The following is a 26,105-nucleotide window of genomic DNA, read 5'->3' on the forward strand; positions in this document are numbered from 1 at the left end:
TTTGCAGCCTGAAATGTTGGGGGTGGGGGGTCGCTATTAATAATACATTGCGGCTAGGGTAAAAAAAAATGCTTTTTACATTTTATTATTATTATTATTATTATTGAAATGATACACTAGCAGCTCTTAGAGCTGATGCGTGATGTTTGTAATTTTTTCGAAGATTTTTCAATTTGACGTGTACGATTTTGGGGGGGGGGGGTCACATCGGACCACGCCTGCGTTGGGCTGTTCTAATACATTTTTCCTGTTTAGGTAGGTAGGTAAGTACACAAGATACCTTACTTACTTACTTTTAAGCGTGAAGATGTCAAGGTTATTACCTACTCCAACCCTGCATCACTGCCTTGCTTGATACCCTGTAGGTAGGCTGTTATGTGTTTGTTTAGTAACTGGTAACAATCACTGTTATGTTGATATTACAAATCGAAAGCATAATGACATGTTTGATAAGAGACTGTATAAACAAATCGTTACTTCGAATTACGTTCTCAAATACACGGAATGCCATTCGATTTCAAGTCTCGGCAGAATAGAGTTCGTTTGCAAGTCTTCGGTTACTTTAGAAAAAAGCAATAATATCAATCGACCGAAACGTCAGTAACGTCAAAATTACGTGACAATAAAGTTCATAATGGGTTATCACTAGTGATAAAATAAGCGCTATTCGTGCAGAGAAAAACAGAATATTGTTCCATTATTCTAGTCAATAGTATTTCAATTTCGTTATCATGAGTAACAAGGTCTTGCAAACATGCTTTTACGACGTGGCGAGAAAATTTCGGCGATTTTCGTTACCGAGCTTAAAGAATTCAACGTCTACTGTTCACGCTAAAATCAACTTTCAGGTAAGTGTAATCGTTCTAAAGTTCCTAAACGTAAAGTGCCGGTTTAAATAAGTGGTATTGGTTTGGTAGGCTCTGATTAGTGTTTGAGCATCCTCTCATGTTCAGCACGTTGTGTCGGTACCTAGGTTAAGTCGCCTGTGAACGAAATGTGAGTGTTTCTTGGTTTTATGTAGTTTCCCATGTGTAAGTGTAGGTAGAGGCATATAAGGACTGAAAATATTTATAACGAGCCTGACGAAACTAATAACAATCAACTTTTGTTTGTGATTGCGTTATCGCCATATCAATTTAAGGTCAATGCTTAGTTAGAGATCAGTCAGTCTTCAATAAGGGGCCAAATCGTTAAGACGTCGCTGCTACCTATAAATAAACTCGTGTATTTCAGAAACCTTTTATATCAAGACAAATAACCACAGCAACAACTATGGATAAGAAACTTCTTAATGGAAACCTTTGGGACACGGACCCAGAGTTGTTTGATATTATTGTGAAGGAGAAGAAACGTCAAGAGGCTGGTTTGGAGATGATTGCCTCAGAGAACTTCACATCTGTTCCTGTTCTGCAGTGCCTGAGCTCATGCCTCCACAACAAGTATTCTGAAGGCATGCCACACCAAAGGTATGTAATTGAAATACAAAAGTATACCTTTTGACAAACTTTAAGAAGTTATCCAGTTATCTCTTAATTTATTTTTTTATATAGGTAGGTATAACTTTTTACCTGCTAAACCATATGCTTTTTTTAAATTACTTTGAACAAAAATCCTCATTTAAGTCGGTTAAAGTGTAAAAACTTATAAACCATATCTGATATCATAATGGTGCAACTAATGACCTCAATCAATTTTGTGCTAATACAGATCAATCAACCTGTGTCCAAAGTTGTTGAAATTTGAATTTTATTTCCATTGCTATAACTCTTAATATTGGTGCTTAAAGACATCCAATTACAAGCCCATATTCGGATGAGGCTATACAGTTCTAAATACACTAAATTGTTACAGATATTATGGAGGCAATGAATTTATTGATGAAATTGAGATTCTAGCACAGAAGCGATCTCTAGAAGCATACAGACTGAAGCCAGAAGAATGGGGAGTCAATGTCCAGCCTTATTCTGGTTAGTTTTATTTTTGCAAGCTTTGTTAAATTTTTACCCATTTCCAGGGTTTAGATGGACCTGAAATTTGTTATACTTATTTAAATTAGATGACAATGCAAGTACAGTCGACAAAAAATACAGTCAGCATAAAAGCTTGTATTAAAAATGAAATTTTTGATGGAACCTTATAACAAGCTCTTTTAAACTTCACCTCACCAAACCGGTTTACATTCCCTTGCTGCAGTTCCTTCCGGAATCCATGAAGGACGATCACTGGTTTGACTTATGTACCCCAGCCCAGGTATTGATAAATTATATACATGTTGGGGTAAAACTATATCCAATTGTTTATTTAACAGTAGCATAAAAACACCTGTGTATTGAACTTATGAAAATTCCATGTATATGTGTAGTTTTAAATACATATTTGTAAATTAGTATTCAAGTTGGTCAAGTGTACTTGTAGGCTTGATTATTATTTTCCTTACATCTTTATAGGATAAACAAAATCTGCAGTTTAATTATTGATTACTTACTGAAAATTCATTGTTCACTCGAGAACTTTATATTAGAAGACAGCTGATCCATTTGACCATGCATTGCCCACTGGTTGACACTACGTTGTCCACTAGTGACCATTCATCGAAATGGATCAATCACATAGTTGACTACTCAACCAAAACTGAGTTGGTTTGGAATCGATAAGTGTGTGAAGACCTTAAACCTATCTGTCCATACAGGATCTCCTGCTAACTTTGCTGTGTACACTGGTGTGGTGGAGCCCCATGGCCGGATCATGGGCCTAGACTTGCCAGACGGTGGTCATCTCACCCATGGCTTCTTCACAGCCACCAAGAAGATATCTGCCACCTCCATCTTCTTCGAGAGTATGCCTTACAAAGTAAGAAAGTTCATCATTTTGAAGTATGTAAATACTAGAAGCAAAATTTATTGGACACTCAGGGGCTTTTAAAGGTTTGAATAACTACATCACAAACTGAATACATTTTATTTAATTAAATTTTGAGTTTGTTAATAAGCTCGATTATCACATAGAAACTCCTTGTACATTGATTTGCACTCTTCTCATTTTATTAAAAAAATGCAGTCAATGTTAAAAGTAAACATAATTTTTTTTACAATATGTATAATTAAAAATAGCATCACAGGTTCATTCAAGAGCTGAACCCTTGACCTTTCTCAACCACTTCACATATAGGAATCTTTCATTTATCGTAAGCTATTTTCAGAAACTAGTATTATCAACACAACTTACACACCCATGCGCGGCGTAGATACAGTCTGATGTAATTATCTGATTTATTTGTTTGCTTTTATGACCTTATTGTGATAAACTATAGTCCATTCAGGATAACATTGGACTCTAGTAGGTCACAGTTAAGAGGTTCTAAACATTTTTATTGTGAAGTCTTAATAATGATGATGATGATGAATAAAAGAAGTAATAAAATTAAGTCGTAATTTTGTTTAGTTTGTAAGTAGATTAATTAATACGTAATGTACTTACAAAATAACACAGTATTAATACGTAATTTGCTACATAATATTAATTCGATTTATATTTATACATAATTTGAATAACTGTATTTCGTGCACTCATCCGGTCTTCCCTGTTTAAAAATATTCTACTCATAGTTACTGCTATGAAGTTCAAGCTTTTTTCAATTCCAAATTTCATCAAATTTGGTGCAGTGCTTTAGTTGTGAAAAGTTAACTATTCAGTATTTATATGATTAAAGGTCATCACATTTTGATCCAAACTGGCGATTAAAAACTATAAATAATGTACAAAATTTTTCATGACTAAACAATATTATAAACGTTCCGTTTCTTGCAGAATGTTCTTTACCTCTGCCTCTTTAGTTATTTTATAGGAAGACGTTTCTGTTTTTAACGAAATAGGAAAAGTTTTTTTTTATTGTTTTTAAATTATGATATGAAAAATAGCAAAGTTAATCTCACTAATATTAATTATAATTGCGAAAGTTTGTAAGTCTGTATTTTTTTTGCAACCTGCTTCACGTCTTAACTGCTGAACCGATTTAGGTGAAATTGAGTAGGTATACAGATAGTACAAGTCCTGAGGAAGGACATAGAATAGTTTTTATTCCGAAAAATTGCATAGTTCCCGCGGGATAGCAATAAACGACTTCTTAGTTAATGACTAATTGAAAGTAATATTGACGTCTTCGATATTTTAATTAGAATTAAGTTTAGACTGTATACAAAAAAAAAAACAATTTTTTAAATGACTTCCTAAAGTGTGCATTATAAAGCACCTATTTTCCTTCTGTCCATTCCTATATTGAATAGACTGTTAACAGTCCAAGGAAGCCAATTAATGTTTTTCTTCACTAAAATAACATGTACGAAATGTAGTTTTTGAATAAATCATGCTATAGTTACACTACTTTAGTAGTAGTATATAGTAGATTTAAAAAATCTCTTGTTTGTTCGCACCATTTGTGATTGTGTCTTCAATGGCACCATATTTTTTAATCCAGTTTTTAAAAATGCTTCTAAAATTACATCTAACATAACATAGCAATTTTATGTGGTTGGTGAACGGTTAACTATGTATATTATTCATATTTGTTTACCGCTGATATAGAGTACAAAGATATAGTAAATGGGTTCGCAAGTGTATGCGCGTTAGACAATGCGGTCTCTCTCTGTTTAACCGAAAGAAGTGATGAAAGCGATGGGCATTCACAGCATGTTAGATAATAATAACGCCTGAGGCCGTGTTCCCTAACGTTTCTGACGCTCACGATCGCAATCAAATGGCAGATTTCGCGTACAACAACTATCATTTGATTGCGATCGCGAGCGTCAGAAACGTTAGGCATTAGGCTTCAGGTGTTGGATCAATTCCTGCTAGCATTTTGCATTAATTGCTGGTTCTACCGAGTTATAATTCGATTACACTTACGAACAGGGAACAATGGAATGCCGTTTGAGTCTTCGAAATTAAAATGTTGTTTTTTTTCTACAGGTAGACGTAAAAACTGGCCTGATAGATTACGACAAGCTGGCGGAAACGGCGCGCCTGTTCAAGCCTCGCCTGATCATCGCTGGCATGAGTTGCTACTCGCGCTGCCTCGACTACAAGCGGTTCAGACAGATCGCAGATGACAATGGGGCTTACTTGATGGCCGATATGGCACATATCTCTGGGCTAGTGGCTGCAGGTAATACTAGTCAAGACCAGATAATATGTTTTTAACACGAGTCTGATAACCTTTTCGATAGCACTAAATAAACTGAGTGCCAAAAAATCTGCACTTCAAATATATGCAGTAATAGGTAATCCCATCAAAACATAAATGTGAAAAGAGAGCCAAGTTCCATATTATGATATATGCCTTGATTGTTGACTTTAACGACAAAAGAAGTGAGATCTAAATGGGTCATGGTCAGTCCTGAAATGTATTTATAACAATATAAAATATCATTTCTTCTTATAACTAAGTCATGTCATGGAAGATCCCTATGTTCGATGGCTAGTTTCTACCAGCAGGTCAAATTTTCGGAAGAATAAAATAAGAACTTACAGCTTCACAATTTGCGAAGGCTATAATATAATTCGTGAGAGGAGGCCTGTGCCCAGCATGGGACGAATATAGGCGGGGATGATGTTATTTATGATGAGAGTGACCCTTATTTCTATGCTTCCAGGCGTCATCCCTAGTCCGTTCGAGTACTGTGATATCGTAACGACGACCACCCACAAAACGCTGCGCGGGCCGCGCGCTGGCGTGATCTTCTTCCGCAAAGGCGTGCGCTCGGTCAAACCCAATGGTGACAAGGTATAATGTGTTTCAACTATAAAAGTAAACTTAGTAACTAGCTATAGACCACAAATGAATGTAGTGAAAATTACACAGTGAGGTCTCATTCGCACGTAGAACACAAATAGAACAAATGCATTCCCAAGTAGGTATATGTTAAAAAGCGGCGGTTTTTGTCGAACAATGTTGAGTTTTTGATGTTGAGCGGTGGGCAATAATTTAATTTAACGCCGGTTTATAACTTGTCGTGCGGATGAAGCCTGTAGTGTAGGCCTACCATAGCTGGTGCGGGTGCTCGCCTGCGGGTGCGCTGCAGTTAGCGCTGCTCATACTATTAGGGTTCGGGAGCCAAAATGGCAAAAACGGAACCCTTATAGTTTCGCCATGTCTGTCTGTCCGTCCGCGGCTTTGCTCAAGGACTATCAATGCTAGAAAGCTGTAATTTTGCACGGACGATTTTTCGATTTAGTGATATGTTTGCGAAATATTCAACTTTAAAGTGCAAATTTTCATTAAAATCGAGCGTCCCCCCCCCTCTAAAATCTAAACCGGTGGGTGGAAAAATTTGAAAAAATTCGCAACGGTAGTAGTATCAAACTTACAAGGAAAACTATAACGGCTAAGTTTGCTTGAAAATTATTAGTAGTTTAAGAGTAAATAGCAGCCTAAGGTATAAAATATACCTAAACTTGGAAGATTCCGTATAAAATACGAAATCTTTAGAAAAATATTACTTAATTTTTTCGTAATGGCTACGGAACCATATTTTGGGCGTGTCCGACACGCTCTTGGCCGGTTTTTTTTTTCAATAGTCGCCGACCCGCTCCGTGCAAACTACGTCAGCTAGCACAGGCCTTGACGGTTGCTTGATCAGAAACGGAGTTGCATTTTGAACTGTTCTAGATGACGGTTTTATGAGCATTTTATGTTTCGTACAAGAAAAGATTACTACTGCAGAACCTTTTTTTATTATGAAATCTTACAAGTAATTTGACCCACTTCCAGTAAAATGTTTTCAACTTTTGTTATTCTTTTCTTCTTTCGTTTTAAATATTACTAACTTCTCTTTTTTATGTGATGAAATGCAAGAACGCACTATGCCGTTAACCGCGATTTCAACGCGCTGTCCCTCTTCAAAGTATCGCTTGTGAAAGAGATGGCGCGCTAAAACCGCGCGTTCAGCCGCATAATGCGTACATAACCTAACTCCACTTAAATATTTGTAGTAGGATTTGGAATTGGAGCAGTTTCGGTCTGGCCCTTTACGACGAAATGCATAATTCGAAGTTCGTATCTTGCCGTCCTTATGTTATTTAATACGTAAGTGAAAGGGACGGTACGATACAAACTTCGATTTTCGTAGTAGCCCCCCTGCTTGGAAACACATAATATGTTGCACGTAGGCTGTCTTTTGTGGTTGCGGAGTAGTAAACTGGACTGTTTGACAGGTGCTATACGACTTCGAGTCGCGCATCAACCAGGCGGTGTTCCCGGGGCTACAGGGCGGGCCGCATAACCACGCGATCGCCGCCATCGCCACCGCCATGAAACAGGCGCAGTCGCCCGAGTTCGTGCACTACCAAAAACAGGTAAGATAAATATCACGGGCGGGACACTTGACCACAATAGGGTTTTTGTGACAGGCTAGTTGGCGCAGTATCGTGAGGTCCGTTTGACAACTTTGACGTTTGCGTCACGTTTGTGATTGGTCAATAACGAAATGAGCCAATCAGAAGCAAGACTGTAACGTCAAATGGACCTCACGATACTAACGCCATCTAGCGATATTTCGCCTGTCAGAAAACCTTGCGTTATGGGTACTAGGATTTCCTAGTATCCAAACAAACATACTTAAATAGATAGATATGTACATGATCTTAAATGCGTAGTAAATACCCAAGAATCGAGAGCAAGCATCAATGAGTGAAGGCATCAATTTGAAATTTGGTATGGAAATGGAATTTGGATGACAATGCAAGTTCAGTCAAAAAAAGTGCAGTCAGCAAAAAAGCTCGTATTAAAAATGAAAGTTTTTAACAAAAACTAATTCATACAAATACCTGCCCCGACCAGGGATCGGACCGGGAGGGCTACTACGAAATTCGAAAATCGATGTTCGTATCGTACCGTCCCTCTTACTTTCATCCATACTTCCATACTAATATTATAAATGCGAAAGTAACTCTGTCTGTCTGTCTGTCTGTCTGTCTGTCTGTTACGCTTTCACGCCTAAACCGCTGAACCGATTTTGATGAAATTTGGTACAGAGATAGAATAGACCTTGGAAAAGAAAATAAGCTACCTTTTATCGCGAAAAAAAGGCTTTAAGGGGTTGAAATAGGGCATGAAAGTTTATATGGTGGAAGTTCGTCGCTGTCAAAGATAAAACTATGAAACTTGGCATTTAGGCACTTAATAAGAAATAAGTCTATATTTGTTTGAGCTTTTTTGAAAGTTCGACCTGTGAGGGGATGAAATAGGGGATGAAAGTTTATGTGGAAGGTCGTCATTATCGATGAATAAATCGATGAATCTTTATTAAACTTGCACTTTCACATGAAAAGAGATAAATAGATATTTGTTCGCACGTTTTTTAAAATTCTTCGTGTGAGGGGGTGAAATAGGGGATGAAAGTTTATATGGAAGATCGTCATTGTCGAAGATAAATCGATGGTTCTTTATGAAACTTGGCATTTGGGTACGTGATAAGAGATAAATAGATATTTTTTCGCGCGTTTTTAAAAATTCTTCCTGTGAGGGGGTGAAATAGGGGATGAAACTTTATATGGAAGATCGTCATTGTCGAAGATAATTCGACGGTTCTTTATGAAATTTGGCATTTGGGCACGTGCTAAGAGATAAATACATATTTGTTCGCGCGTCTTTAAAACTCTTCCTGTGAGGGGTGAAATAGGGGATGAAACTTTATATGGAAGATCGTCATTGTCGAAGATAAATCGATGGTTCTTTATGAAACTTGGCATTGGACTACTTATAAGAAATAAATAGATATTTGTTCAAGCGTTTTGAAAATTTTAACTGCGAGGGGATGTTAGCAGAGGGGATGATGCAGTGTTAGTAGAGCCTTCTAAGCTCATAGGCAAAATGTACGCAATGTGGGGTCATTTTAGATGGCGTATTCACATAGACAGTCAGACATGAAAAATTGATTTTCAGATTTTTCTTATTAATTATGCAATAAGAGCTACCTTTATGCAAAATTCCAAGTTTCTAGGACAGCCGGAAGTACCCTATAACTTTTTCTGTTAAGGCAATTGGTTTGGAAACACCTTTTTAATGACTGTAGCTTTTGATTGCCTTGACTTAGAGGTTTGATAGACGGACGGACGGATAGCAAAGTAATCCTATAAGAGTTCCATTTTTTTCCTTTTTAGGTACGGAACCCTAAAAAACATTTGCTCCAGCGCTTTTCAAATTTTAACCTATTTACTTGAAAATATGGGGATGAAAGTTCTTAAGGAATTCCAAACAAATTACTACATACCTATAAGTATATTTATCGGAAATATGTGTAGCTATGCTTAGTAAAAATGCCGTCTTAATTATAATCCTACCCTCCTAACTTACAATAAAGGACGTAAGGTGTCAAGAGTTCACTATGAAGAATTAGTCCTTTTGTGTTGGCAGGGTAGAATACACGTCGTATTGCTAAATTGTAGCTACCCGCAAAATATTTATGTTTTACCAAAGAACATCGGGTGGATGGATGGATGGAAGAACAAAAAAAATAGTTTATATTTATAGCAATGTATTAAAATAGGTTATTTTCGGTAAACCGTAGAAGTTTCTATGTACTATTATTGGCAGAATAGGTATCCTAAATAAATTAAATACTTCCCAAAATTACTATTCCACGCGGACGAAGTCGCGGGCAAAAGCTAGTATTAAATAAATATTAGCGTCAGCGGGACGACAAGACACGAAGTTCGGATTTCGCACTCCGTAGTTTAGGGCCGGTTCGAAAGCTCTAACCACTGAAACCTTTAAATGAGAGACGTTTACGTTTACGGCTGACTTGTCCCTGGCAGGTGATAAAGAACGCTGTGCGGCTGTGCGCGGGGCTCGCGTCCCGCGGCTACGACATCGCGACCGGCGGCACGGACGTGCACCTGGCGCTGGTGGACATGCGCGGCGCCGGGCTCAGCGGCGCGCGCGCCGAGCGCATCCTCGAGCTGTGCAGCGTCGCTTGTAACAAGAACACCGTGCCCGGCGATAAGAGCGCGCTCAACCCTAGCGGCATCAGGCTCGGTGAGTGACCACACATTTTTAGGGTTCCGGACCCAAAATGGCAGAAACGGAACCCTTATAGCAGTTTCGCCATGTCTGTCTGTCTGTCCGTCCGTCCGCGGCTTTGCTCAGGGACTATTAATGCTAGAAAGCTGTAATTTTGCACGAATATGTATGTATGTAAACTATGCCGACAAAATAGTACAATAAAAATTTAAAAAAAAAATTTTTTAGCGTGCCTCCCATAGACGTAAAGTGGGGGTGTTTTTTTTTTTCTCATCCAACCTTGTAGTGTGGGGTATCGTTGGATATGTCTTTACAATCATTAGGGGGTTGCTAAAACGATTTTTCGATTCAATGATTTGTTTGCAAAATATTCAATTTTAAAGTGCAAATTTTCATTAAAATCGGGCGTCCTCCCCCCCTCTAAAATCTAAACCGGTGGGTGGAAAATTTGTAAATGGTAGTAAGTATATCAAACTTTCAAGGAAAACTATAACAGCTAAGTTTACTTGAGAATTATTAGTAGTTTAAGAGTAAAGGTATAAAATACGAAATCCTTAGAAAAATATTACTTATTTTTTTCGTAATGGCTACGGAACCCTATTTTGGGCGTGTCGGACACGCTCTTAGCCGGTTTTCATTTTTATATGATACGAGAAAACGAGCAGGTGGATCACTTGATGGAAAACAATCACCGCCGCCCATTATAGACATTCACAACACGAGTTATGGATGCCTTGCCGGCCTATTGAGAATAGAGTAGGCTCGTTATATGAAGATCCCTAAGTGGTACCAGTCCGGAAATACTCCCGCTCAAAGCTGATTCCAACGCTTCACTGTGCGTAGCAAAAATTTTCGCAAGCAGCGAACTCTACTACATACTGCTACCTATTAGCGCAATCGCCGCGATCACGATACGAACTCAAGTCTCGAACTGCGGAGTGTGAGACTTAGTGACCTAGTAAACCTAACTCAGAAAGAAAAGTCTCAATTCGATCGCCCTGAGGGTTTAGTTCCTTTGCGTCTAGAAAGAAACCGCCATTACCTCGTCTAAAACTTTTCATGTTTCTAAGATATTTCTAAGATTCACCAAAAACTAAAGACACCAAAAGAAATAATCTTTTTGTTTTCCAGGTACTCCTGCCCTAACAACTAGGGGATTCAAGGAAGAAGATATAGACAGAGTGGTCGATTACATCGACAAATCTCTCAAACTTGCACAAGAGATCACCAAGATCTCCGGACCCAAGCTAGCAGACTTCAACAAAGTGTTAGAGGAAAACAAAGAAATCCAAACCAAAGTCAACAAGCTCAAAGAAGAGATTGAAAACTTCAGCCGATCATTCCCACTGCCTGGTTTTGAAACATACTAATTTATTTTTTGCCGCTAAAATCATTCCATCATTGTTAAGTATGTTACGAGTAACTACGTTAAATGAACCTAGTTGTAAGAGTAAAGTGCCTTTACGTAATTTTGTAAGCTATATATTACGGAATCTCTAAGAGTTGTTTTTGAATATTAAACTTGTTTTACAGTTAAAAAATATACCTATTGTGTAAATCATTTATTCATTTGTTTTCTTTGCTTAGCTAATTGTGAACTTAAATAAGCCCTCTCATTCTAATAGAAGGCCTGTCCCCAGCTGTGGGACGTGTATAGGCTGGGATGGTGATTGATGTGATTAAACAATCCAAAAAAATGCTAGCGATTCCACAAGTTTTTTTTTCTTTTTGATCTAACCTCACGTAATAATATGCATACACACACACACACACACATCATACCTGTATTCCCAAATGGGTTAGGCAGAGCACACGAAACGTTACCGCTTCGGAGCAATTTTAGGTTAATTTTAGGTTTTTAGGGTAATAGTATGCTAAATAAAAAAAGATGCTGCGTTCTAGTCTCGTTTGTCCCAAGTAAGAGATATTTTACAGAAGAGCGTCACTAGGTCCTTATACGGGCTCATGGTGTGTATTTTTCATAATGGGTATTTTCTTCTATCTCGTCCTGGCATATATCTCTGCGTATATAAGTGCTATTACAGGGACCTGGCCTCCTCTCAGAATGAAAGAACTTGGACTGTAGCTCCCACGTGGGCCACGTGCGGATTGGGAACTTAACACACCACTGAATTACTACGCAGGGTTGTCCAGGTTTCCTCAAAATGTACCTAATTTCGAAAAATACAGTGGTCCAAGCATGGCCCGAGTCCGAATTTGAACCTACTACCCTCTGCTTGAGAGAGAAGCCGTAGATCACACCACTATATTATAGGCTAACACGAAGCACGCCCTGGTATATACGTACATATATGTATATTTATTGCCAATTTTCACGGTCGTAGTATCATAGTAAAAGAGGACATTTTAACATATTATCTTCAGCATCGGACTGGCCATATAGTCGCAGTGGCGTCTGCCACCTGGGCGTCCCAGGAGCCTGGCTACAGAGCTTACTGCAAGCTAAGTTAGAGGCCTGCGCAAGCTAGGTCCTAGCTCTTGCGACATCATGTCTCGGACCTTCTCACATGCTTCTCACACAACATACCTTCTGCGGATAATATTATACAACACTTACAACATGTGTCTACCTGTAAGATTAGCCCAAAGCCTAGCTAAATAATTTGCGTGCAAAAGATAAAAATACCTTTTGCTGCATGGCCAAGTGCCTTAGCCTTCCCAAAAAGAAAACAGAAAAAAAAACTTTATAGTGACGTTACTTTCAAAGCAATTACCGGTTTTTAATTATGCAAAATTTTCTTATCTAACGTTGTTCCACGCAGTAATTTTGTGTTGTAATCAAATTGTAGTCTTATTTTACAAAATGGGAATTTTGCTAGCAATCCATTATTAAATAAAACCTTTGCATTGCATTACCTGTGGCAGAAAATAAATAAATCCAATTTTCTTTTCTTTTTCTTTCATTCATTCATTCACTCATGTATTTGACTTAACTAACTCATTCATTTCATTTCGCTCATTCATCATCATATTTTTCTTGTAAATTGGGTTGTTTTTGTGTCGCTAATCTCAATTAAACATAATTGGAAAGGCAGTAATGTGGCCGTCTACCTACAGTTATTAAATTCACAGGAACCAACTGTACATAGCTATGTGAAAACGTTAACTTTAATAACGCACGACCTTGTGTACATGAACATACGTATTTTGGTTGGCATGTGAAACAAAAAGTGAATTCTTGTGTTTATCGAGAGCACTGTGTGCTCGTTTATTTGTGACTTTGAAGTAGAACTTGATGGATTGCGCGAAGGAATAAGTTTCGGCAGTATTATGTATACATTTGCGCGCGGTAAAGACCACCTGGACATCAGGCGAGTGAGGTCGGAAGTATGTTCACCACGACAGGAATGGTAGCAGCCCCGCAGCAGGCGACTAATCAAGTCGCACAGAACGGGAGCACTACGTTACCGAGGTCGCACCATCAAAGGACAGGTGATTGACGGTTTATATAATGTATTAGTTTGCAATATTTAGTAAGACACTGGACTATGTAGGTAATTAGATTAAGAACAGTAGAACAAAACGAGGGATTCGTCCTTCGTAACGAAACTTAATTATTATGAATGCAAAAACAATTTGAGACTTCATAGCCAGTAAAATAAGTTGTCTGATGCTTGCTTGTCTAGGACTGGACTATTTAGTCAAGCAAATTCATGATTTCTTTGAGAAATTAGGTGTGTAAAAAAGGGATGAATGATGAATTATTTTGTTTTTTGTTTAGTTACTGTAGTAAATATCCACTTTTAATGCTGTTATTTATTGATCATGATAGGTTTAAAAGCACATTAACTGAACTATATATATGCAGGTAAATAGTAAAGCTAACTTTGTAGTTAGTCATTTTTATTAAAATTCCATCAGGCTTTTACTTTTTACATGAGGCTACAAGTGTTAACATTCAAGATAATGGAAATAACTTATCTGCAAATAATTTATCTGTATTAACAAATAACCACATAAAGAAAATGGTCTTACCAGAAAACTTATCTTCTATTTATTATTATAAATAAAAAACATGTCCCGGCTGATTCATCATCACCTAGCAAAAACTATTGGAGCCAGAGACTTGAAATTTGGTGGACCAATATTGTGAGTGAGCCTCAGAGGTCCACCAAGAAGGTACTTTTTTGAAATTACCATGAATTATAGGGAATAAAAAGGATTTATATAACCATTATTTTCCATGCATAAATTTTAATTTCTTTTTCTTATTTCAAAGGTTGTCACAAATAAATGGTTTCTATCTTTCTTTCATTTAAAGTGGTTCTATCTCTGAAACTATAATTAGTAGAAACCTCCAAATTTAGCATGCGAGTAGATAATTAAATTATAATAGATAAAGCCAGTTTCCAGCATTTTCCAAAATTCATATGGAATAGAAAATAAAAATAAATATTATAATTTCTGTTTATTTTCCTTTGTTTGTTTTCACTTGGCTAATTTTGATGAAAATGGTATGTGTGTATACCTACTATTACTATTATATTACTTCTTTGCTGGAAATTATCATGTTTCACATTTCAGCTTTATATTTTGTCTGTAACTGCTTTGTATACACACTACTTCTTTGCTGGAAATTATCATGTTTCACATTTCAGCTTTATATTTTGTCTGTAACTGCTTTGTATACACACTACTTCTTTGCTGGAAATTATCATGTTTCACATTTCAGCTTTATATTTTTTTCTGTAACTGCTTCATACAAAGAATGCAATCCCTACTATCCTACTTCCCTACTAATATTATAAATTAATCTGTCTGTCTGTCTGTCTGTTACGCTTTCACGTCGAAACCACTGCTTTGATGAAATTTGGTATATAGATATTTTGATCAACATGATATATAATCTAGATAATTAGTAAAATATATTTAAAAGGGCTTATATAAGTACATATGTACTTTTTTATATTAAAAGGCTGCAACAGACTTTAAAGACTCTCCTTGAATATTTGGTACTCATGGGCAGTGGTGATAATTTCCCATCAGGTGACCCACATGCTCCTTTGCCACCCTCTTATTATATATTTTTTTTCATAATGGAACATGTTTAGGATTGATGTCAAAGCTCATATTGCTGCAGTAAATAAATTTATTTTAATCTCATGCATTTCATTAACACAGGTCGCCCTCCAGCAGCTCCCAAGTCTTACGACTACCTCCTCAAAGTCCTGTTGGTAGGAGACTCTGATGTCGGCAAGCAGGAAATACTGCAAGATCTGGAAGATGGCTCTGCTGATTCACCATTTTGTAGCGGAAGTGGTAAGGAAGAAATAATAAATCATTGGAAACAAATTTTTATTTGCAATACTCTTATTATGTACATTACTGCAGAGGCCATGAAGAAGGATTGATGGACGAGTTTGGGGTAGACTTTATTAGAATTTTATAATATAAAAAGTGTTTAAAGATATTGAAAGTCGGACACTGTTGATGAATGATGATGATGATGATGATGAGCACCATGTTTAACCACACTTAATTAATATAGTACTAAAGTTTTTTTTATTTTAATGTTGCAGTTGCAACTATGCTTATAAAGTCTAGGTTGACTGTTTGTATTTTTTCCTTTGTCAGTTTAATGTTAGTAAGCAAATTTAAAAAGTTATGGCAGCAGACAATAATGGATTTTCATACATTCCTCAAGGGCTTAGGCCAAGAAGTAATGTATGGAGCTATAAATGAGAGACTTAATGTCTCCATTTTGTGACATTCACAAATACATTTCCGCACATATTTTGAGAAAAGCGATTTTTACATAAAATTTTGGTTTTGTTTACGGCATACCCGCAACACAACTATTGAACCACACATTGTTGGAAAACACTGCCATACATTGTTTATAACGTGATATAAAAATGGCGTATTTAATCGTGACATCATACATGATGCAACAATCTTTATGACACACTAGGAAATAACTATCATTTACTGCCTGAAAACAGAAAATATAACTTTGTAGGAAGAAAAGACGTAAAATTATTGCTACACCTCAGCCGCATGTGCATTTAGGCAAGCATGCTCCATCATAGTCCACATCTTCACTTACCATCAGGCCAGGCGTGATTGTGGTCAAATGCAAGCCTTTTTTTGTGAAAAAAAAACCTTGAGTGCTACAATTTGTAAATTTTTATACCCAAATAGCCGTTACCCGCGACTCCGCCCGCGTAGAATTCGGTTATGGCTATCATATGGGAAATATGCAATTTTCCGGGATAAAAACCAAAAACTATCCTGTGTCTTTCCCCAGGATTCAAACTGTAAGTATACCGAATTCCATCTCAATCGGTTCAGTGGTCTAGATGTGATGAAGTAACAAACAGACTTACAAACTTTCGCATTTATAATATTAGCAGTATGTAAACTTCGAATAAAATATACCTGTTATTTTAAATATTTTACTGCCCTAAAAGTGTAAGACACATTTGAGGTTTGCATTAAGTATAAATTTACAAATTTGTGTAACATAGTCTTAAATATTTTAATTTCAGCCTACAAAACGACAACCATTCTACTGGATGGCAAGCGAGTGAAGCTTCAACTATGGGACACGTCAGGGCAGGGGCGGTTTTGTACCATTATACGCTCGTATTCGCGCGGTGCTCAAGGAATTCTACTGGTCTATGATATCACAAACAAGTGGTCTTTTGATAGCATCGACAGGTGGCTCGAGGAAGTTGAAAGGGTAAATATTATAATGTTTTATTCTTGATTATGATAATATTGTGCAATTACTAAATGCAAATATGTATGCAGATGAGATTATATTGTGAATATCTTTTTTTCTAGTTTATTTCTTTTTGACTAGCAATTCTTGTCTATTTATTTATTTCGAGGATTCCGGAAACAGCTCTAGCGATTTCGATGAAATTTGTTGTTTGGGGGTTTTCGGGGGCAAACAGACGAATTTTTTAGCTTGGTCTTATTTCTGGGAAAACGCGTATTTCGTGTTTTAGAACGGGCGTAGCTCGGTCGCCCAGTAGGTAGGTAATTATGATCTAACATGAGCAAGATGAATCACAGAACCTATTCCGACGCCCCGAAATTTTACTCCTATATCTATGTAATAAAATAACTAGCTTTTCATGCGACTTCGTCCGTGTAGAAATAAATGAAAATTTACTCCTACCTTTTCTTCAAACTTCAGGCACTTGCATTCTATCCCTAATTCCACCTCTTTATGGTTTGAATTTCCAAAAACCCGTTCGTAGTGCTCGCCTACATAGTAAAAAGTAGTTTGGGATGTGTCAGTAATAACTACCTAATTTGGATCCAGTGCTAAGAGTCCCTTGTGTTACAGGGACCAAAGTTGCGTCATCGAAAAAACTTGATGCGTTAAAATGGTTCTAATTTGCATTTAGCAGCCAAGGTCTTATTCGCAAATAGCATGCGCTGTCATGAACAGAAATAAGACCTGCAAAAAGAATCGGTGAAGTTGCATTACATTGCGAGCTCGCAAAACGAACCTGGCCCTACACTACGAAGTGCAAAACTCGAACTTCGTATGTTGCCGTCCCGCTGACACTTATGTCATTTACTACGGCGAGTGAAAGGGACGATGCGATATGAACTCCGATTTTCGAGTTTCGTAGTAGCCCCTCTGATTTTAAGTGCTCAATCGAACGCCGCAATGTAATGCATCTTGCACGAGTTTCCTGCAAATCTAAACTGGGCTTTGCTACGGCAAGTTATCACCAAACGCTGCGTGATAACTGTTTATTAATAAACAATAGCTGCCGACACGCATTTGCGATAATTATCATGTTTTAAAGCCATTAAATAATTAATACAGCACGCCCCAGGAGTGCCAAAGGTACTAGTCGGCAACCGGCTGCACCTCGCGTTCAAACGTCAAGTGCAAGAGCGTGACGCGGAGATGTATGCAGCTAAGAACCATATGGCGTTCTTCGAAGTGAGCCCGCTGTGTGACTTCAACATACGGGAGAGTTTCTGTGAACTGTCCCGCATGGCGCTGCATAGAAACGGCATGGAACGGCTGTGGAGGAGTAATAAAGGTATTTTTGTCCTATTTGTTTTTTTACCTTGTGAACTTATTTGTTGTTCGAGCGTGAGGTGCTTGCTTTAAAGTTTCAATGTGGAAGACTGTTTAAATTCATTGGTACAAAAAATGTTTCAAAAATATACTGAATATAAATTTCCGACCATATCTTGGCCAGTAAACATTTCATCTATGAAACATGAAACTAAAACTGTCTCACGTTGTAATAAGGCTTATACTCCAATTAGAATAGTAGCATTTCCCAAACAAGTCTCAACTCAACACACTAATGGATCGCAAGTAGACATCAAATGGACCTCAAAAATCTGTAATAATATAAAGCCATAAAAGTCTTCCTAAAAGACTCATATAGCATGCTGTGAATTTTGACTTCAAGGCTATTTATAAACATTATTAATAAATATTTTTTTTTTTATAAATATCCTTTCAAGTGATTAAATTAGATTAACTGGGTCCCGAACTTTACAGTATACGTTATGTATATGTTATGATTGATTTCAGATACATTTAGAAGGAAAACATATTGAAATAACATTGAATAGTATAAAAAATACTTTTAAATTGAACGTCACATGAACTTCGCGTGTTGACTTTAAATGTTAAAAAATACTTTGATTTTGCAGTGCTAAGCCTCCAAGAGCTGTGCTGCCGGGCGATAGTCGCTCGAACGTCAGTGTACGGGTTGGAGCGGCTTCCTTTACCCACGACTCTCAAGTCCCACCTCAAGTCTTACGCCATCTCCGCCGCGCCGAGCCGGCACCGCGCGAGGACCTCCAAACACCCACATCACACTAGACTCAACTGCACCGGACGAAACTCTTGTAACATAGCTTGAGTACTCTTCAAGTGTACAAATCTGTGTCAATGACTAGATGACTACTTTTAGAAAGATAAAGGTGAAAGGTCGAAGGACTTAGTGAAAAAGTTTTATAGACAGAATTGAACCTGTCTTATATCATATTTTTAAACGATTTTTTTCTAACTGCCAATTTACTGTTAAAACATCTAACTAAGCAATTCGGAACATCACAGTAATTATCCTTCCACGTTGTATTTCGATGATATCACACCCGATAGAATAGTTCAAAAATGATCCTAACACAATACAGGCTGTTATGACAACGGATTTGTGACTAGTTTTTAGTATTAAGGTATTGTTACTTAAATGGTCATAATGTGAATATAGAAGTTACGTTATTATAACTATATGTGAATATATTGTAGCATGGCAACTGTCTTGATATATCCCACTGAATTGTGAAAACAAATATTCTTTAGTTTAATTTAATAGCCAGATGATGATAGCAAATGTATAAGGTTTCAATCAAGTGCCATTAACTTTTTTTATATTGTGGCACATTTTTAGAGAATATTTGTTGAGGACTTTTTAAGTTTTCGAGTTAATTATTGCCTTATACATCTGCCTACTTAAACAAAAGTTATATTGTATGAAGAACTATGGATCCAATTTGATGAACAACCAAAATGTTAGTGTTACTCATGCTTGTTAATATTCAAGTTTGCAGGTAGTTACACATTGGTGCTACAAAGCAGCACATTTTGTAGGGTTTCATACAATTTAATTTTACCTCTGTGCTTATCCAAATAGAGTAAAAAGTACTATTTTTTTTTTCAAAATAAGTACAATGTTCCATACGAAGTCCGACACGGATATCTAGCCGTTTAAATAAACAAGTCACTTTTTGTCCACTATTAATAAGTTTTAGAGAATAAGGTCACATGTATGTAATTATATTTGTAAATATTTAATCGTTTCGAGGAATCCATTGTATACCAAAAGTTCAGTCAAATTTCAACTTAAATTAACGCAATATATTTTCAGAATACTTATTTACCATGTTAGGTATTATTATTTAAGTTTTTAATCAATTTAATGTCACAGAATGAGATATTTTAATTTTTTGTACATTTTCAAAAGGTTGTGTATGAGTGTATGGTCTAGCATGTGACAATATGTAGTTTATTTTGCATTTAACATTAAATAGGTTCACTAAGTGTTGTTATTATCAACATTATTAGATAGTCACAAACCTGACCAGAGATTGGAAGTGTGTCAATCAATACAAGTTTGGTTCCATCCGTCCCTAGAAGGTCTGAACTATTTATAATTCATGGCCACTTGCGTTATGACTTAGTGTAACGTTTATTCTACCGAAGCTCCAAATTTCTGATTATTAACATTATTTCAAAACTTTCTATCATACATTTCGATAGTTGCTACAGAATCCAGCTGGACGTGTAAAGTTATCAATTTGATAAATTATGATTTTTGACGAGAGTAACCAACTTTGTAAATATTATTTGGTTTATATTGCGAGCTGATCAATTTTCACTTGTGATTGATTTAGTTGATAAACATAATCCAAATACACTAATGCCAGCTAAAAGTTTGGGTTAGATTGATGCAGTCACTATCACTACTATTGTAAGTTGTGAAATACATTTAATTTATGATAATAACTTTTTGTTTCCTTTACGTCAATGCCTGACTAGAAAAATAATTTAGTGACAGCACTTAATGTAACCCTTTTTCAGACATAGTGCGTATTTCGGTCATAACATTATACAAATCTAAAGAAATACTAGGCCTTGCTCAAATTACAATACTTACACAAAATAAATTTAATTAATTTGACGACCGGATGGCAAGTGGTTAGAGAATCTGACTACAAAGCTTGAGGTCTGATTTCGAGCTTGAGGTTCGATTCCCAGCCGGAGCAGATATTTGTATGAATAATACGAATGTTTGTTCTCGGGTCTTGGATGGTTTTTATTTATCTATATAAGTATGTTAATCCGTTGCCTAGTATCCATAGTACAAGCTTTGCTTAGTTTGGGACTAAGTATTGGTGTCAAGTGTCCCATGGTATTTATTTAATTTGTGGAAAATGGTTCGCTTTTTAACTAATAAATAAATATCATGGGACACCTGACACGGTGACACCAATTGACCTAGTCCCAAACTAAGCAAAGCTTGTACCTACTATGGAAACTAGGCAACGGATAAACATACTTATATAGATAAATACATACTTAAATACATATTAAACATCCAAGACCCGAGAGCAAATATTCGTATTGTTCATACAAATATCTGCCCCGGCCGGGAATCGAACCCGGGACCTCAAGCTTCGTAGTCAGGTTCTCTAACCACTTGGCCATCCGGTCGTCTATAAACAATATTTTTAAAACTATGATCGATTTTGTAGGAGGGTATCTAAATTAACGGAGTCTGAAAAAGGGTTAAATACTTTTTTGTCTTAATCAGAGTAACTTTTATTGGTAATGTAATAACGATATCTATTGCTCACGAAGCAAATACTTATATTTTATGCAAATCCATGATAGTCTACCTTGACATGCTTACAATAAGTTCTTGGCGGATAAATCTAAAATCCCTTTTATTAGCTACAAAACATCTGACGACCGTCATGACTCCAGTTAAAAATGATACAAGAGAGTTGCGTGAAACGCAAGGACCCGCAATAAATGATCAATAAAATATAACATGCGCCTTGCGGCATAGCGCGTAGCTCACTAAACTGTCAGTAGTGGAGTAGCCAAACAAAGCTAACATTTCGTAGTGGATATGCTTTAGAAATATAAATATCACAAATGTTTGATAGAACCAAGCAATGTAAACTGTCGCACAAAATGATGATTCGCCTAAAGAATTTTTTGTATATTTTTAATTTGCGTCAAGGCGCAATTCTTATCGCCGTCCATCAAATCGTAAGTGTGCATCAAATTGGTATTAACGTAATCGGTGCTTTGAACATATAATAAGCCTTTTATTGCTTTAAACTTTTTATATGCATATCTAAGAGTTCATATATTTTGAGAATTTCGCAGTGCCTTGAACGCAACTGAGAGACATAACTTTGATGGTTCACAATGAACCATTTGAACGCTTCTGCGTCTAACGCAAGGTGAAATTCAAGTGAACGCTTACATGCGTTTGCGGCACTGGTAGAAATTCTTAAAAAAAAAACCACGGTGAATTGTTTAAATACGATTGTGTTCTTACAATTTCGAATGGCTATTTATTTTTTACAGGCGCTTTCGTCTTTCGTATTAGTGATTTTATTAGTTGGTATTTCACACGTCGGTGAGATGTTGTCGATGCTTCACGTGGACATGGAGGACGATGCGGAGCGTCGAGGGATTTACGAGGTGACCGACGGAGAGCAGATGACCTTCCACGAAGGAGACGTTATGAGCACTAACAACCAACGGAGATTTGCCAAAGCCCGGCATCTAGCTTCAGGTAAATGCTAATTAAAAAGGTGCTTCGCTGTTCTCGGCAATATTTTGAGACAGTGGGCGCAATTTAGATTTTCTGCTCCAGATAAAATACCGAATTTGCCGGTTTCGATTGTTCTTTTAATGAATTTTGTATTTTTGTGACTATTAACATCTTTTAAGCATATAAGCAATTTAATTCGTGCTAAGAACACCTGTTTAAAAGCTTCGTTATTTCTCCTAATCTGAAACTAGAGCACAATTAAAAAAAAGTATAGCTGGGGCTGAGAATAATCCAGTTTCGTGATGCGTGTTTAGCTTTTATATGTACTACTACTACATCAACCTAAGCGTTCGCATAGGTAACCGGCTAGATTTTGCAATGTTTTTCAAAACAGTTATTATTTACACTTAGCGATTTTGTTTCTAACGGGTTAACCGTTAAAATATAGCTGTAGGTAAACCACCGTCACGATATCCAGCACAATGTCTCAGTAAGCCATCATTGTTTTCATCCAGGAAGCCAATGAAACGTTTATTGCGAAAAGGTTCTACTGCAAGTCAGGCTTACCGCGTTTTACCCATAAATGCACAAACCCGGTAAGTTTTACGAGCTTGATGTTGATGTTCGTTATTTCATTCCAGTGACTGTAATATTCCTGTACACAAGCACGATACTGACCTCGATCTATCTGATGTGTTGCATCTCGCTCCTGTACGGCGCCGTCAAGTACAAGCGCGAATATGTTCTGCCGTGGGTGATGGCGGCGTGCGTGGGCGTCGTGTTACTGGTTGTGGCCATCGTGGTCGGGGACGGGTATCCGTGCGTCGTGCATCTGTTCGGCGGACATCATTTTTACCGTTAGTATTTTGTAGGTGAAAAACTTAAGTACAGTCAAAAAACTGAATTACGTACCAGGATGGAAACTTCGTGCTACTGATGCCGTATTGACATAACAAGAGGTCTATGGGGAAGGCGTGGGGAAGGCCTATGTCTAACAGTGGACGTCCGGTCCTACGGCGTGATAATGATGATGAAAGTTGGAGACAGCAGCAAGGAAGTTCATACATAACATAAGTAAAACTGTATGTGATATGATGATGATGATGAAGATAAGATAAGGTAAAATGACATTTATTGCCACAACACAAAATACAATAAAGAAGACCCAGGTAGCTCCGCGTTTATGATGGCAACTGGCCCTAATACTACGAAGTGCAAAATTCGAACATCGGTATCTTGCCGTCCCGCTTACACTTATTTGATGAATACGAGAGTGAGAGGGACGGTACGATACGAACTTCGAATTTCATAGTAACCCGCCTGGTACAAGGGCATAAATATATATACAATGTCAAGACGTCAAAAATATCTACCTATACACCTTTATCCCACTAACCATAAGGTCGATGTATATATTTGACGTTATGGCTGTACAGATATTTATGCCCTTGACTGTACACGACGCATCTCTATTCCAGACTTCGGCTGCGGCTTATTCGTGCTGACGTTCATCTACGCAATCTGCGCAGTGAGCAGCTTCGCTCTGGAGACGGGCGGCGGCCGCTGCGCCCGCGCCGTCCGCAGCGACGAGCGCGGCGAGCGGCTCTTACTGCTCGACCATGCCGCTCACTCCAGCCTGCTCTCCGCAGCGCAGCTTAACAAACTCACGCATGGCACACGAACGCATTTTGTGTAAACGGTTCATGAGATGTCTTTAACTCTGCCTCAATTTGTAGGTTAGGCTATACGGCATACGCACTATGCGCGGTTTTAGCACGCCGTCCCTCTTCAAACTATCGCTTGAGAAAGAGACGGCGTGCTCAAACTGCACGGTTAGCCGTATTGTGCGTACCTACTACGTTTGGGTGTCACCAGCGATCACAGCATGACCGCGGAAGTGAAGGCAGTGGGGGGAATAGCTCCCTCGCATCGCGTATGCGCTCATTCTGGCGTCATTTCAGTCCATCATTCTAGTTTTCAGTTATTGAAAACGGATTGACGAATAGTATTGAACACTTGGACATGAGAAAATTAGTCGGAGGGAGCCGTGACCAAACAACCCTTCCAAAATCGTGGAGTACCTACATCCGCGGTACGCAGCCCCAAAACTAAAAAAAGAGGGGTAAAGATTTTATCGTGCCCAGCACCACTTTCACCTCTGCTACTATCAATGAGCGTTTTTTTTTTTCGGGTTTTACGGTAATCCTTTTTGGACCACAATGTCTGTAATATTCACCATCTGTGAACGCGAGCGTTAGACGATAAGGATTCTGACCTAATTAGACATGGAGCCGAAAAGAGACCATGCTTCATACATCCCTTGCGAGCAGAGGAACTAGCTCTACGTGTCCAAATATCGCTCATACTCGTACATGGTGGCGGTAGAGTTAAAGATATACGTCCCGGATATTTCTTGGCTTTAATTATAACATAGTATGCTAGAACAGTTGATGCAACTATGAAATCTTGAAGCCTATTCTCGTCCGGTTCTAAATAAGTACTTATTAGCATAATTTATAATATTGTCAAAATAAATATCAGCCAATTAACAATACTCAATGATTTTACAAAACATAGTTGCATCAACATTTCAGTTTATTTTCATTGTGTTCTGCGTACAAGTGACTCGAATAAAAGACATGGCTACTTACTTATAGGGGGTTTACGAGTCATACATAAGTTGTCGTCCAAATAATGCATTGTAGCTGACACATAGACAAGGGTCAGAAAATGACCATTATTTCAGTTGAGTGTTTTAACATCTTAGGCCCACTTGCAGTAAACACATAAATCTCTGAGTTAGCGTTAAGCTCAGTTTAGTAGTGTCAAATTGTATGGAACTGTCAAGCTTAAGCCTGGATTAACTACTAAATCTAGATTTATTTTTTCCTGCAAGACGGCTTTAGGAGCCCTTCACGAGTCGAGAAAGTTTTTTCACTCTATGGATGTCATTCGGGCATTATAATATTGTAACAGTCTTTTCTTACTAATATTATAGGTAAATGCGAACTAGTAGAAGTATTTCTGTCTGTTGCCTTTTTATGCTTAAAACGCTAATGTGGTATGGAGATATTTAATTTGATCCTGGGAAGGACATACTTACGAATTTTTCGTAGACGGAGTCGCGAGCAAAAGCTAATGTTTATTAGCTTTCTATGAGAGACGGGTTGAGTTTTTATTATTTTTTGATAATTAAATCGCTTTTAATACAAGTTTCCTTGCTGACTGTACTTGCATCATCTAAACTAAACATCCCATCACTACCTAGTACCTACACCTCTTGATGTTAAAACAAACATTGCAACTTAATGGGAGTTTTCCGATCCTTGCGCATTAATTCTATGGCGGCTAGATGTTTTGAGTATTATTACTATCAATTGTGATATTTTTATTACTACAGTTAATTGGAATGCAAGTCGTACAAAACAGAAATTAACCCTTTAACCGCCATTGTCTGAATTATAAGACAAAAATTATCCAGCTCATTTCGCTGCAGTCTTATAATTAAGACAAAATGTCATATAGTTTCGGTGTAGTTGGCGATACGGGCACGTACGAATGAAAACGTATTGGCGGTTAAAAGGTTAAAAATCAAACCTAAAAATTTTAAACAAAATATATTTTGTAGATTATGTTCTGAAATTACAAATCTTTAGCTAATGTTTAAAAAAGCTTGATATATATGTAAATTAAAAAAATATATAGTAAACACATACATGAGCAAATAAATACATTAAAGTTATATGGCTTCAAAGATTCTACTATGAATAAAATTAAAGTTTTTG

The 26,105-nt window shown here is 37.3% G+C and overlaps 3 protein-coding genes across 5 annotated transcripts; all 3 read left to right on the top strand.

The window, feature by feature from the left end:
• Nucleotides 1–516: 516 nt before the first annotated feature.
• Shmt (serine hydroxymethyl transferase) lies at nucleotides 517–11,580 on the top strand. 3 transcript variants are annotated; one of them, XM_074089370.1, is made up of 9 exons: nucleotides 517–848; nucleotides 1,234–1,466; nucleotides 1,852–1,967; nucleotides 2,690–2,850; nucleotides 4,966–5,161; nucleotides 5,649–5,779; nucleotides 7,210–7,350; nucleotides 9,811–10,030; nucleotides 11,147–11,580. In XM_074089370.1, exons 1-9 carry the CDS (start codon nucleotides 732–734, stop codon nucleotides 11,383–11,385), a joined length of 1,554 nt encoding a protein of 517 aa, XP_073945471.1. In that variant the 5' UTR covers nucleotides 517–731; the 3' UTR covers nucleotides 11,386–11,580. The 3 variants fall into 3 exon arrangements, with proteins under 3 accessions (XP_073945471.1, XP_073945473.1, XP_073945472.1); XM_074089372.1 differs by lacking the exon at nucleotides 517–848 and adding an exon at nucleotides 886–1,031; XM_074089371.1 differs by lacking the exon at nucleotides 517–848 and adding an exon at nucleotides 887–996.
• Nucleotides 11,581–12,971: 1,391 nt separating this feature from the next.
• Nucleotides 12,972–20,534, top strand: Rab40 (RAS oncogene family member Rab40). Its single transcript, XM_074089374.1, has 5 exons — nucleotides 12,972–13,468; nucleotides 15,158–15,295; nucleotides 16,525–16,718; nucleotides 17,826–18,048; nucleotides 18,677–20,534. The coding sequence occupies exons 1-5, from the start codon at nucleotides 13,366–13,368 to the stop codon at nucleotides 18,886–18,888; spliced, it is 870 nt and encodes a 289-aa protein (XP_073945475.1). The 5' UTR covers nucleotides 12,972–13,365; the 3' UTR covers nucleotides 18,889–20,534.
• A 1,064-nt stretch (nucleotides 20,535–21,598) lies between these two features.
• Nucleotides 21,599–26,103, top strand: LOC141429139 (uncharacterized). The gene is made up of 4 exons (XM_074089376.1): nucleotides 21,599–21,806; nucleotides 22,131–22,341; nucleotides 22,962–23,177; nucleotides 23,799–26,103. Exons 1-4 carry the CDS (start codon nucleotides 21,690–21,692, stop codon nucleotides 24,014–24,016), a joined length of 762 nt encoding a protein of 253 aa, XP_073945477.1. The 5' UTR covers nucleotides 21,599–21,689; the 3' UTR covers nucleotides 24,017–26,103.
• The last annotated feature ends 2 nt before the right edge of the window (nucleotides 26,104–26,105 follow it).

The sequence above is a fragment of the Choristoneura fumiferana genome, chromosome 6 (genome assembly GCF_025370935.1).
Source record: "Choristoneura fumiferana chromosome 6, NRCan_CFum_1, whole genome shotgun sequence".
Classification (NCBI taxonomy): Eukaryota; Metazoa; Arthropoda; class Insecta; order Lepidoptera; family Tortricidae; genus Choristoneura; species Choristoneura fumiferana.